We start from the raw sequence: 12,457 nt of genomic DNA on the forward strand, positions 1-12,457 counted from the left end.
AGCGGTTCCGGATCTAAAGTAGGTTCTACTCTGGGGCTATTCATCCAAACTAGCCGGTCATGCTGGCCAAAGGAAGACCTTCCTGCTCGTTGCCCGACATTACTGGTGGCCTTCCCTGCGCAAGGATGTTGCAGACTTTGTCGCGGCTTGTTCCTCTTGTGCCCGTAACAAGGTTCCTAGGCACCTTCCAGCCGGCCATCTCCTTCCTCTTCCCGTGCCTTCCTCTCCGTGGCAACACATTGCAATGGACTTCATCACAGATCTACCTGTTTCTGCCAGTTGTACTGTCATTTGGGTGGTCGCTGACCGCTTTTCTAAAATGGCCCACTTCATCCCTCTGCCTGGTCTTCCATCTGCATCTGTGCTGGCTAAGGACTTCATCCATCACATCTTCCGTCTTCACGGCCTACCCCTCCACATTGTGTCTAATCGTGGGGTTCAGTTCACTTTGCGCTTCTGGAGAGCTACGTACAAGCTGCTAGATGTCTCTTTGGATTTCTCTTCTGCTTATCATCCTCAGTCCATTGGTCAAGTGGAGCATATCAACCAGATCCTTACCAGCTTTCTTCGGCACTTTGTCAACGCTCACCATAACGATTGGGTGGAGCTCCTGCCCTGGGCCAAGTTCTCCTATAACAACCATGAGAGTGAGTCTTCTTCTAAATCCCCTTTTTTTGTGGTCTACGGTCGACACCCCTGGATTCCGTTTCCCGTCTCCATTTCAGTGGACAATTCTGACACGGAGTCTCTTGTCAGCGAATTTTCGGCTATTTGGGAAGACACTAGATCTGCACTTCTTCAGTCCTCCGAGCGGATGAAGAGACATGCTGATAAGAGACGTCTGGATCCGTCTCAATTCCGTCCGGGAGACGAGGTCTGGCTTTCCTCCAAATATGTCCGTCTCAAGATACCTTCCTATAAGTTGGGTCTGCGGTTCATCGGTCCGTTTGAGGTTCTGAACCAAATTAATCCCGTGGCTTACAAGCTTAAACTCGCGGTCACCTTACGGATTCCCAACTCCTTTCATGTATCCCTCCTCAAGCCAGCTGTCCTTAATTCCTTCTCTGATGATCCAGGTACCACTCCAGCTCCAGTCTCCGTTGAGGACGTCTTTGAGGTAGAAAACATTTTGGCCACCAAGAGGGTAAGAGGAAAGACTTTCTTTCTTGTGGATTGGAAGGGGTTTGGCCCGGAGGAGAGGTCTTGGGAACCCAGGGAGAACATTCATGACCCTCATCTTCTTAAAAAATTTCTCACGGGCCTAAAGAAGAGGGGGAGTAAAGGGGTCTGTAGCATCGGCGTCTCTGCCTCCTGCCAGGCAGAGACGCCGTTCCCCTCACCGCCGCAGTCCTGGTCCGGCGTCTTCCTGCTCCCCTGCTGCTGTGGCGCGCACAGCTTCCCGGGCACTGTGCTTAGGGCGCGCGCGCGCTCCCTCCCTCTTAAAGGGGCCGCGTGCGACGTCCTAAAAAGTCCCCGGCCAATGTCCGGAGGACTTCTCCTATATAAGGCACCTCCTCCAAAATGGAGGTGCCTGTGCAAGGTTGTTGTTCCATGTGCTAACACTTGCTTCAGCCGTCTGGTCCCGCTGCCTGTCAGTCCTGCCCGCCAGTCTGTCTAACAGTCCAGCCCGCCAGTCTGTCTACCTGGAGCACCTGCCAGTTACCGGCCGTGCCCGTCAGCCTGTCTACCTGGAGCACCTGCCAGTTACCTGCCGTGCCCGTCAGCCTGCCTACCCGGAGCACCTGCCAGTTACCTGCTGTGTCCGCCAGCCTGCAGACCCGGAGCACCTGCCAAGTAACCTGTCGTGCCCGCCAGCTTGCCTACCCGGAGCACCTGCCAAGTAACATGTCGTACCTGCCAGCTTGCCTACCCGGAGCACCTGTCTGGCTATCCGCCAAACCCACCTGTTTGCCTACCCGCAGCGCCTGTCTGGCTATCAGCCGTACCTGCCTGCATATCTACCCGGACCACCCGCCAGCCCGCCTGCCATGCTCTTCCGCTGTACTGGTCAGCTCCTGTCATTGACCCGTGGGAGTCGCCTGCTCTCACACAAGGTCGGTCCCAGAGTGGCATTGGTTCACCTGCCCGGTCCCTCCCTGTTTCACAGAGTCGACTAAGCCGCCGTGTGACCTGGGTCAGGCCAAGTAAGCACTTAGCCACGCCCTCTGGTCCCTCCTTGCTTAGAGGTTCCACCACCCGGACCTGTAACACCCTAAACATGGTCAATTAACCCATCTCAACACTTAGTGTGCTGGAGCATTTTTCTAGGTTCATATCACTGAAGCTAACAACCTAAGTGATACATATCTTCCTCCAGTTCTTTGCCAATGACTTTGTCACAATACATATAAATTTTCTCCCACAGAATGCTGCCATATTAACCAGGACATAGAGCTACTCTCACTATGAAAACAATGTACATGGCTCAAAAAAATAAAGGGAACACTTAAACAACAGAATATAACTCCAAGTAAATCAAACTTATGTGAAATCAAACTGTCCACTTAGGAAGCAACACTGATTGACAATCAATTTCACATGCTGTTGTGCAAATGGAATAGACAATAGATAGAAATTATTGCCAATTATCAAGACACCCTCAATAAAGGAGTGGTTCTGCAGGTTGGGACCACAGACCACATCTCAGTACCAATGCTTTCTGGCTGATGTTTTGGTCACTTTTGAATGCTGGTTGTGCTTTCACACTCGTGGTAGCATGAGACAGACTCTACAACCCACAGAAATTGCTCAGGTAGTGCAGCTCATCCAGGATGGCACATCAATGCGAGCTGTGGCAAGAAGGTTTACTGTGTCTGTCAGCGTAGTGTCCAGAGGCTGGAGGCGCTACCAGGAGACAGGCCAGTACACCAGGAGACGTGGAGGGGGCTGTAGGAGGGCAACAACCCAGCAGCAGGACCACTACCTCCGCCTTTGTGCAAGGAGGAGCACTGCCAGAGCCCTGAAAAATGACCTCCAGTAGGCCACAAATGTGCATGTGTCTGCACAAACAGTTAGAAACCAACTCCATGAGGGTGGTATAAGGGCCTGACATCCACAGATGGGGGTTGTGCTCACAGCCCAACACCATGCAGGACGCTTGGCACTTGCTACAGAACACCAGGATTGGCAAAGTCGCCACTGGCGCCCTGTGCTCTTCACAGATGAAAGCAGGTTCACACTGAGCACATGTGACAGACGTGATAGAGTCTGGAGACGCCGTGGAGAGCGATCTGCTGCCTGCAACATCCTTCAGCATGACCGGTTTGGCAGTGGGTCAGTAATGGTGTGGGGTGGCATTTCTTTGGAGGGCCGCACAGCCCTCCATGTGCTCGCCAGAGGTAGCCTGACTGCCATTAGGTACCGAGATGAGATCCTCAGACCCCTTGTGAGACCATATGCTGGTGCGGTTGGCCCTGGGTTCCTCCTAATGCAGGACAATGCCATACTTCATGTGGCTGGAGTGTGTCAGCAGTTCCTGCAAGATGAAGGCATTGAAGCTATAGACTGGCCCGCCCGTTCCCCAGACCTGAATCCGATTGAACACATCTGGGACATCATGTCTCGCTCCATCCACCAACGTCACGTTGCACCACAGACTGTCCAGGAGTTGGCGGATGCTTTAGTCCAGGTCTGGGAGGAGATCCCACAGGAGAGCATCCGCAACCTCATCAGGAGCATGCCCAGGCGTTGTAGGGAGGTCATACAGGCTTGTGGAGGCCACATACAATACTGAGCCTCATTTTGACTTGTTTTAAGGACATTACATCAAAGTTGGATCAGCCTGTAGTGTGTTTTTCCACTTTAATTTTGGGGGTGACTCCAAATCCAGGCCCCGATTGGTTAATAAATTTGATTTCCATTGATGATTTTTGTGTGATTTTGTTGTCAGCACATTCAACTTTGTACAGAACAAAGTATTCAATGAGAATATTTCATTTGTTCAGATCTAGGATGTGTTATTTGAGTGTTCCCTCTTTTTTTGAGCAGTATATTATATGTCTGCCCCATTAAAGGGATTTTCCATTCCTATGAATTCTTTTGCAAACATCTGACATTACCAATCTCCTGCCATGTCTTTTCTACTGCTTAACTGGTCCCCAGCCAGTCACTGTTTGCTTGCCTCCAGCAATGTCGTGTTGACTTCATATGACAGCAGTGGTCATGTGTTGTTGACAGATCATGTCATTGGTAAACCGAGACTGCTGTGGAACAAGGGAATCAGCAGTTGAAAACCAGCTATTTTATGTATATGGGGATGCCGACCGAATAATAGTCGCGATAGATGTCAATCGCGCACGTTAGATTTCAGACGGTTGATCGCATTGTTGTCTTAGACATTAGCCACCGACCGACGTGTTAACCAGCGGCTCTCATAGAGATCACAGCAGCGCTCCTATGTATGTGAGAGTCGGCTGAAATGGCTATTTAACTGAAGCATCATTGAGCCGACAGCAATCTAATGTGTATGGCCGGCTTTAAATATTCCTCAAACTTATCAATAATAGGGATCAGATTTTATCACACTTCTAGCACTCTTTTTACACTAGCTTGGTGCCCCTAAAAATAAAAATATTGTGTACCATACAAAAAACCTCAGTGTAAAACGTCAGGTGGTGCAAGTAGCATTAGCACTGCATGAGCTGTGAATTCACTGTATTTTATCAAACACCTTCCACTATGTGCTTAAAAGTATTTTTTTTTCTTATATAACGCAATTAAGCTCTTTGGGAGCATGAAATAAAGTTTATTGACATGCAATGCAATGTGTTCCCGAGAGCATAGCGCAGCTTACTGTATGTTTATATCCAGAGCATCCACTGAGGAGGAGCTCATACACAGATCCCATGTTACATTCCTCATCCATAGCTGCACTCCTTGTATGCTAAGAGGATCTGCTCCTGGGGCTAAATACTGCACAGAATATATTATATCTTCTCATCATTTATTTTTTTTACATAAAAATAGATTTTGTTAAGAATACTAAGCAAGTAAACCAGTATTATTCTATCTCCATGCAAGCAAGAGTGATATGGTATATTGCAGGGGCCGCATGTGGCTCCCAAAGCAATATTTTGCGGCCCACAGGCTAGGCCGTGTGGAAAGGGGCAGGTCTCAGCCAGGCCGGCGCAGTGACTTTAAATGTGTCGGGTACCGTTCCAGACGCATCACAGAATAGCAAATGTGGCCTCATCTGCTGAATGACGTCACGCAGAAGGCCTGGCGCTGCCTGTACCCGACAGGGAGAACCTCCAAGCAACAGAACCAGATGAGATGAGCCATACAGCAGAAGGTGTGCGCTTTGGGGGAGCATTATACTGTATGTAGGGAAGCTGTGGGGCCACTGTACTGTGTGCTGTATAGGGGCCTGTAGGGCCATCAGATACTGTATGTAGAGTTGTGGGGCCACATTCTGTATGTAACGGCAGCTATGGTGGCCATAATACTGTATGTAGCATGCTCTGGGGCCATCAATCTGTATGTCACGGAAGGGGCTGTGGTGTCCATCATTCGGTTTGTAGGGAGGTGTGGGGCCTCAGAATGTATGTAGGGGAGGTGTGGGGCCATCATTCTGTATATATGGGGCCAGCATTCTGTATATAAGGGGGTTGTAGTGGCCATTCTACTGTATGTAAGGGGCAGTGGAGCCTCATACTGCATGTAAGGGGGTTGTGGTGGCCATCATACTGTATGTAGGGATTTTTTGGGGGGTATCATACTTATATAGGGGGTGGTGAGACCATCACACTGTGTATAGCGGAACTGTGTGGCCATTGTACTGTATATAGGCGGTTAAGGGCCATCATGATGTTTGTTGGGAGCTGTGGGACCTTTATACTTACTATATATAGGGGAACTGTGTGGCAATCATACTGAGTATAGGGAAGCTGTGGAACATTGATACTGTATATAGAGGAGTTGTGGGGCCATCATAGTGTATATAGGGGGCTGTGGTGCCATCAGGCTGTCGGGTTGCAGAACACTAGACATCGTAGGCAACACCATTTTCTTGTATGACAGTCATGTAGTAGTTACAAAGAGCGAACGTTGGCCACAAGAGCTCTGTTGTGCTGTGTAGCCCCAGCCTAAATTTAACAATGCGGCCTGTGCCCTAACAGGATTTTTTTAAGTTGCTCCAGACCCCCATCTACCTATATTTGCTACATTGCCATACAAAAAATAAAAATGTAAAGGTTTGAAATCCAACCAAAATGTTGAATATGAGCTTCTGTTTGTAAGACATTTAAATACTTAAAAAAGATATAGTATCTTGGCTCTGAGGTGGGGGGAATAAAGTCAGAACTGATTTGCTCTGAGGTGGGGGGGGGATACAGTCAGAACTGATTGGCTCTGAGGTGTGGGGGGATACAGTCAGAACTGAATTCTTTGTTTCTTTTCAATCAAGTGTTCATACAGTTACCCAATCGCATTTTACGTGTAGTTTACATGATGAGATCTCTGCCACCAGGGCTATTTGAGAGTCACCAGTAGAGAAAGGAAATCCACAGGTAGGTTTAGAATAATTTCCATGCTAAAACAGGATATTTTTTATGTTCTACTACATACCAAAAAAAAGTGACTAATTAAATCAAGGCAGCTAAAAACATCAAAATACTATATGGCAGTGAAAGGATTACACCAAGTTTGTGGTTATTTTTAAACAGTATCAAGAATGAAACCAAAAATAAGATCAAAACTTACTCATCTCCTGAAGTGTAGATTCAAGTTCAGCTGCATAGTCCACCTTCAGCTTTGGTACGCTTAATGTTATGGTGACAGACTGCAGTGCCCGATCTATGTCATGTACAAACTCCGATGTCAGACCCTCTTCGATCAATGTCAGGTTCTGAGTGACTGTGAGAGGGAGGAAAAACATGATGCTGACTCCTCCAGTCAAAGGCAGCTGGACAATCTAGGAAAAGAGCAGAAATGAAATGACAGCAGTTTGTAGGAAAAAGACACTTAATTTTCCAAACTGGTTTCTGAAGCTGTTACCTAGTATCGCTGCTACGACCCATTGCTGAGCTACAAGAGCAGACGCGGCCTATAGAAAAAGGGCCAGATGCATAAAAATTCAGTGTTGTTCGCGCCAATCTTGAAGAGGGGCGTGCTGGAGTAGGACTCTCCAAATTCATGAAGAGACGAGCGGCGTACACCTATGTGTGTGCCTCGCCACAATTCTTATGTAAGGATGGTAGACTGTGCTGTCACGTTCCTGCCTCTGAAGACACCAATTGCACTGTATGTTTTATGTTTCATTGCATACATCAAGTCATGTGAATTGTAATGTACAATGTGTAGTAGTGCTATAAGTAATGTGAAGTATTACATGTATAGTGTAGGATGTGATAGTGTCAGGTATAGTGTTGTAAGATAGGTAGTATAGGGATGTAGATAGTTGACTGTAGTATAAGTTGTGACTATAGGGTAAGATAGAGTTAATGTTGGGACTAGCCCACAGTGGGTGGGGTTAGTGTTAGGGAAAGTGACTGGGTTCCAGTTAGTTGTCAAATAGAACTTGTTGTACAACAATAGCAGAGCTACATGGAAGGGTAAGAGGAGACTAAGGCGAAGGATAGTGAGATCCTGAAGAGAAGGGACTGACGAGACAGAGTGGCCTTCCGGAGAGGGGTCCTTGGATAGGACGCTGAGTCATGTACCTCAGCTTGTAATGCAGAAGGTAACGGACCTAAACAGGATTGAGTACAACGGACTAGTGGGGGTCCTGAATGCCAGGGTTCCAGGACGCCAGTAGTGGAAGAAATAGGACGCGGAACCGTAGAGCAAGTAAGGAGACTTGCTGATCAGGACTGTAGCGTTAAAGCTGGGTTGTGGGGGAATAGGACAAAACAGTGTTTTGTGATATTGAAAGTGGAAAATACACTTCTCAAAAAAATAAAGGGAGCACTCAAATAACACATCCTAGATCTGAGTGAATGAAATATTCTCATTGAATACTTTGTTCTGTACAAAGTTGAATGTGCTGACAACAAAATCACACAAAAATCATCAATGGAAATCAAATTTATTAACCAATGGAGGCCTGGATTTGGAGTCACTCCCAAAATTAAAGTGGAAAAACACACTACAGGCTGATCCAACTTTGATGTAATGTCCTTAAAACAAGTCAAAATGATGCTCAGTACTGTGTGTGGCCTCCACATTTGTGGCCTGCTGGAGGTGATTTTGCAGGGCTCTGGCAGTGCTCCTCCTGTTCCTCCTTGCACAAAGGCAGAGTTAGCGGTCCTGCTGCTGGGTTGTTGCCCTCCTATGGCCCCCTCCACGTCTCCTGGTGTACTGGCCTGTCTCCTGGTAGCGCCTCCAGCCTCTGGACACTACGCTGACAGACACAGCAAACATTCTTGCCACAGCTCGCATTTATGTGCCATCCTGGAGGAGATCCCACAGAGACCATACACAACCTCATCAGGAGCATGCCCAGGCGTTGTAGGGAGGTCATACAGGCACGTGGAGGCCACACACAATACTGAGCCTCATTTTGACTTGTTTTAAGGATATTACATCAAAGTTGGATCAGCCTGTAGTGTGTTTTTCCACTTTAATTTTGGGGGTGACTCCAAATCCAGACCTCCATTGGTTAATAAATTTGATTTCCATTGATGATTTTTGTGTGATTTTGTTGTCAGCACATTCAACTTTGTACAGAACAAAGTATTCAATGAGAATATTTCATTCATTCAGATCTAGGATGTGTTATTTGAGTGTTCCCTTTATTTTTTTGAGCAGTGTACTTTATACTGTGAAGGAAATGTCCATAAGACTTTGTACTCTATATCCCTTGTATATAACCTTTACCAAGTTACCATTCAGTCAAGAGTTTGTGTTGGAACAGAAGTCTCTCTCTCTTTGAACTGTAAAACATGGTCTGGCCAACCCACACCACCGGATACATGCAGCCTTCACAGGCGTAAGGCCCTCACAGCAAAAGTCCACACACCTGGCCAGGACTCTCACTTTCATGTAGCGTGCCAGGGCGTAAAATTAGACCAGTTCCTCGTCCATGGCTACCGCCCCGCTCTACACCCACTCCAGCCCCTTCTAGAGTAAGATTTGTGGCATAGCAAGGCTATGTGCACACTGTGTATTTTTTATGCATTTTCGCTGCGTTTTTTCCATGCGGAAATGCACCAAAAACGCTAGGTAATCCATCTGCCAGCTAATTCAATGACAATCCTGATGTGCTGTGCATATGATGCCGAAATTTCCGCTTAGGATTGTCATTGCGTTAAAATACGCAGAATGTTCATTCTTTGTAGCGTTTCTGCAGTGCAAAAACACATAAAGAATGGTACCCAGGCCGGGGAAGAAGACTACTCCCATCATCCGACCGCCGCTCTCGCTGGTAACAGCGAGAGCGGCGTGGCTGAGGGGAGAAGTAGTCTCCTCAGCCGGCGTCTGTGTGCGGTGTGTAAAAAAAAAAAGTAATCTCTATTAAAATAAAAAAAACACTTTATGCTCACCTGCCCGGTGTCCCGGCTACCCGATCATCCCGGCGGCCGGCGGTACATTGATGGGAGTGTGTTCACTCCTGGCAGTGCACATCGATGCGCTGCCGACTGAGGTCACGTGAGTTCATCAACTGAAGATCCGCTGAGAGCTCTCGGACCTCATTTTATGGCAACGGTGCTGTGTGGGAATTTTCTCACGAATATTCCCACATACCACTGATGCAGTATTAGGTCACCGGGGCTGATCAGATGATCTTCAGCTGATGAACTCACGTGACCTTAATCTGTAGCACAGCCATGTACACTGACAGGAGTGATTTTACACTCCTGTTAGTGTATAGTGCTGTCTTCTACGGCAGTCACATCAGTAATTGATGTGGCTGCTGTAGAAGTTACCCGGATCGCCGTGGGACAATCTGGATTACGTGATGACGGCGGACAGGTGAAGGATATATTTTTGTTTTTTTTTCAGGAGATGAGGGATTCGGGGATTAGCCGAATAATAAATTGTCAAAACCGTGTTTTAATTGAAAAGCCGTCAAAAACTTTAATACGGGGTTAGTAATAGGGGCGTCAATACAAGGCTGACATGATCCCCAACCTTATTATCCCACTCACCACCACTACACGGCAGTGGGAAGAGCGTGGGCTAATCGCCAGATTTGGCGTATCTTATGGATGCGCCATTTCTGGGACTGCTGAGGGGTGATATTATTAGCCGTGGAGGGGGCCAGGATCCATGGCCCCTTCCCTGGCTATCAATATCAGCCTGCAGCTGTCTGTTTAGCCTTTACTGGTTAGATTTTATAGGGGGACCCTACGTCAATTTTTTTCTGGGGTCCCCCTGTAGTCTAACCAGTAAAGGCTAAGCAAACAGCTGTGGGCTATTATTAATAGCCAGGGAACAGGGCTAATGGCCCCTTCCCCAGCTACTAATATCAGCTCCCAGCAGTCAGCGTTCCCTCTGCTGGTTATAAAAATGACGCAGGAGCCCACGCCATTTTTTTTTAAAAAAATTTAGGCTATGTGCCCACAATCCGGACGTAGCAGCGCTTTGGACACAGCATACTTTTGCTGCTTCCAAAATGCTATGTTTTATTGAACGCAGGTAAATCCTCATGTGTTCACTGAACCATGTGGATTTATCGCATTCAATACATTCTAGTGGTCAAATTTCTGTTGCGGAGACTAACGAATCCGCAAGAGAATTTGACATGAAGCGGGCCTGAAAGACACACCATGTCAGTGTCCATGGGTGATCCGCAGCCTCAAATGCACACATAGTGGATATGGGATTTCTAGAAATCCCATCCACTATGCTGTAACATCTGGATTCTGCGGGTTTGATGCTGCATAAACATACAGTTTCAAACCCGCAGCGGCTCCTGATCATGGGCACGTACCCAAACTCACCCGCAGCATGTTAATTTCTGTAGCAGACACGCTATGAAATTATATGAGGTGGATCTGCATGTATTGACAACAAAAGTGCGGCATTAGAACACAGCGTTTTGGACGTAGCGAAAATACGCTGCGTCCAAAGCGCTGCTTGTTGCTGATCACGGGGACGTGATGGCTAACGAAACAGCTGTGAGCTGTTATTAATAGCCAGAGAACATGTTTACCTAATGGCACCTTCCTAGGCTAAAAATAGCAGTTCTCAGCTGCCCCAGAAATGACATGAATGGAAATGCTAATGAGATTGGATATATGGGACTAGCTGACACCTAGCCCTTTTGTTTGGTGATGACAATGTGTCAATCACACCCTTTCATTACAAAACCTAATTAAAGTAAAGAGTTAAACACACAGAGTAAACAGTTTATTTGAAATACAACAGACACATTCTTTATTAATTTAAATTAACCAATATACTCACCCCAGGTTTGACCGTAATCCAAATATCTTTATTTACCTCCAAAAAGCATTCATTGATGTACAAAAACGCATCAAAATCGCGGCCAAACGCATGTTTTTTTCCGCAGCGTTTTTCATGCCAAGAGATGCAGAAATGCTGCAGAAATTTCTGCAATCAAATCCTGAACGAGCGCACACAGCCTAATAGATTGCTCAGTGCACACAGGCTGCCTGTGTCTTGGACAGCGCGAGTCTTATTTATACAGGACAATGCGCTGCCAAGGTCAATGATTTTTTGTGCAGCAGAAAAGTTCATTTAACCTAACAAAAGAATATTTTATTCATTCATCAGGTAGTTGGCCAGCTCTTTACACTGAAAGATTATTGTTGAACAAATGTTCGTAGAAATACTCCGTCATGAGAATCTTGCAGTATAAATAGACCGCAACATATCTGTGTTCAATTTCTGGAGTGTTACTTTCAGCGACCTTCACGATACTATGCTCTCCTGTTTAGGGGAAGCATGCTATGAAGACTGGTCCAATACACACGGCTATAGGGCACCGAACAAGCGTTTTGCTCCTTCGCCCGGTATTTGCTGCCCTGTTTAGACCGGCCAATAATTGAGAACAACAGTTCCTATGAGCGCTGGTTTCCCAATTATTGGCTTGTCTAAATGGGCCTTAAACAAAGCAACATAGTCTCATGGCACATCCACTTTCAAAACTAGACAACAGTAGGAACTTTACATGCAAGACCCAGACTTCCTTCGTGCTTTAAAGTTATAAAAGAGACAATTGGTGTCACATTTGGTAAGTTGCATTATGCATTGTTTCTCATAAAGTCAATTTGCATTATACTTAGTTTTTATAGCTCCCAGGAAATTTTTATCATGTTCTAATATATTTTTTTCACATGTTTTGGGATTTGACAAGCACGCAATGTCTTGTTATTTACTGCACAGTAGATGCAGAATAAAAGCCTACAAAATATTTTGCACGCCCGCTGGCTGTATGAGATGATTCTGTGCAAAAATGAAATATTGGGTGAATTTTTTATTCTGCATAAATAGCTGCCCAGAGAATTACTTCCTGGAACATATTTTGGTAATTATCATTTGATTACTAGAAATA

General features: G+C 46.4%; 1 protein-coding gene across 2 annotated transcripts in view; it reads right to left on the reverse strand.

Moving 5' to 3' along the window:
* Positions 1-12,457, reverse strand: part of SERPINF1 (serpin family F member 1) — a 128,250-nt gene that overhangs the window by 8,176 nt on the left and 107,617 nt on the right. For both annotated transcript variants that reach the window (XM_073667690.1, XM_073667691.1), the window contains one exon: positions 6,700-6,910. In XM_073667690.1, coding sequence (XP_073523791.1) covers positions 6,700-6,910 — 211 coding nt within the window. The remainder of the gene's footprint in view (positions 1-6,699; positions 6,911-12,457) is intronic.

Source organism: Phyllobates terribilis, unplaced genomic scaffold, assembly GCF_046119375.1.
Source record: "Phyllobates terribilis strain yellow unplaced genomic scaffold, ASM4611937v1 Scaffold_2__4_contigs__length_985480577, whole genome shotgun sequence".
Classification (NCBI taxonomy): domain Eukaryota; kingdom Metazoa; phylum Chordata; class Amphibia; order Anura; family Dendrobatidae; genus Phyllobates; species Phyllobates terribilis.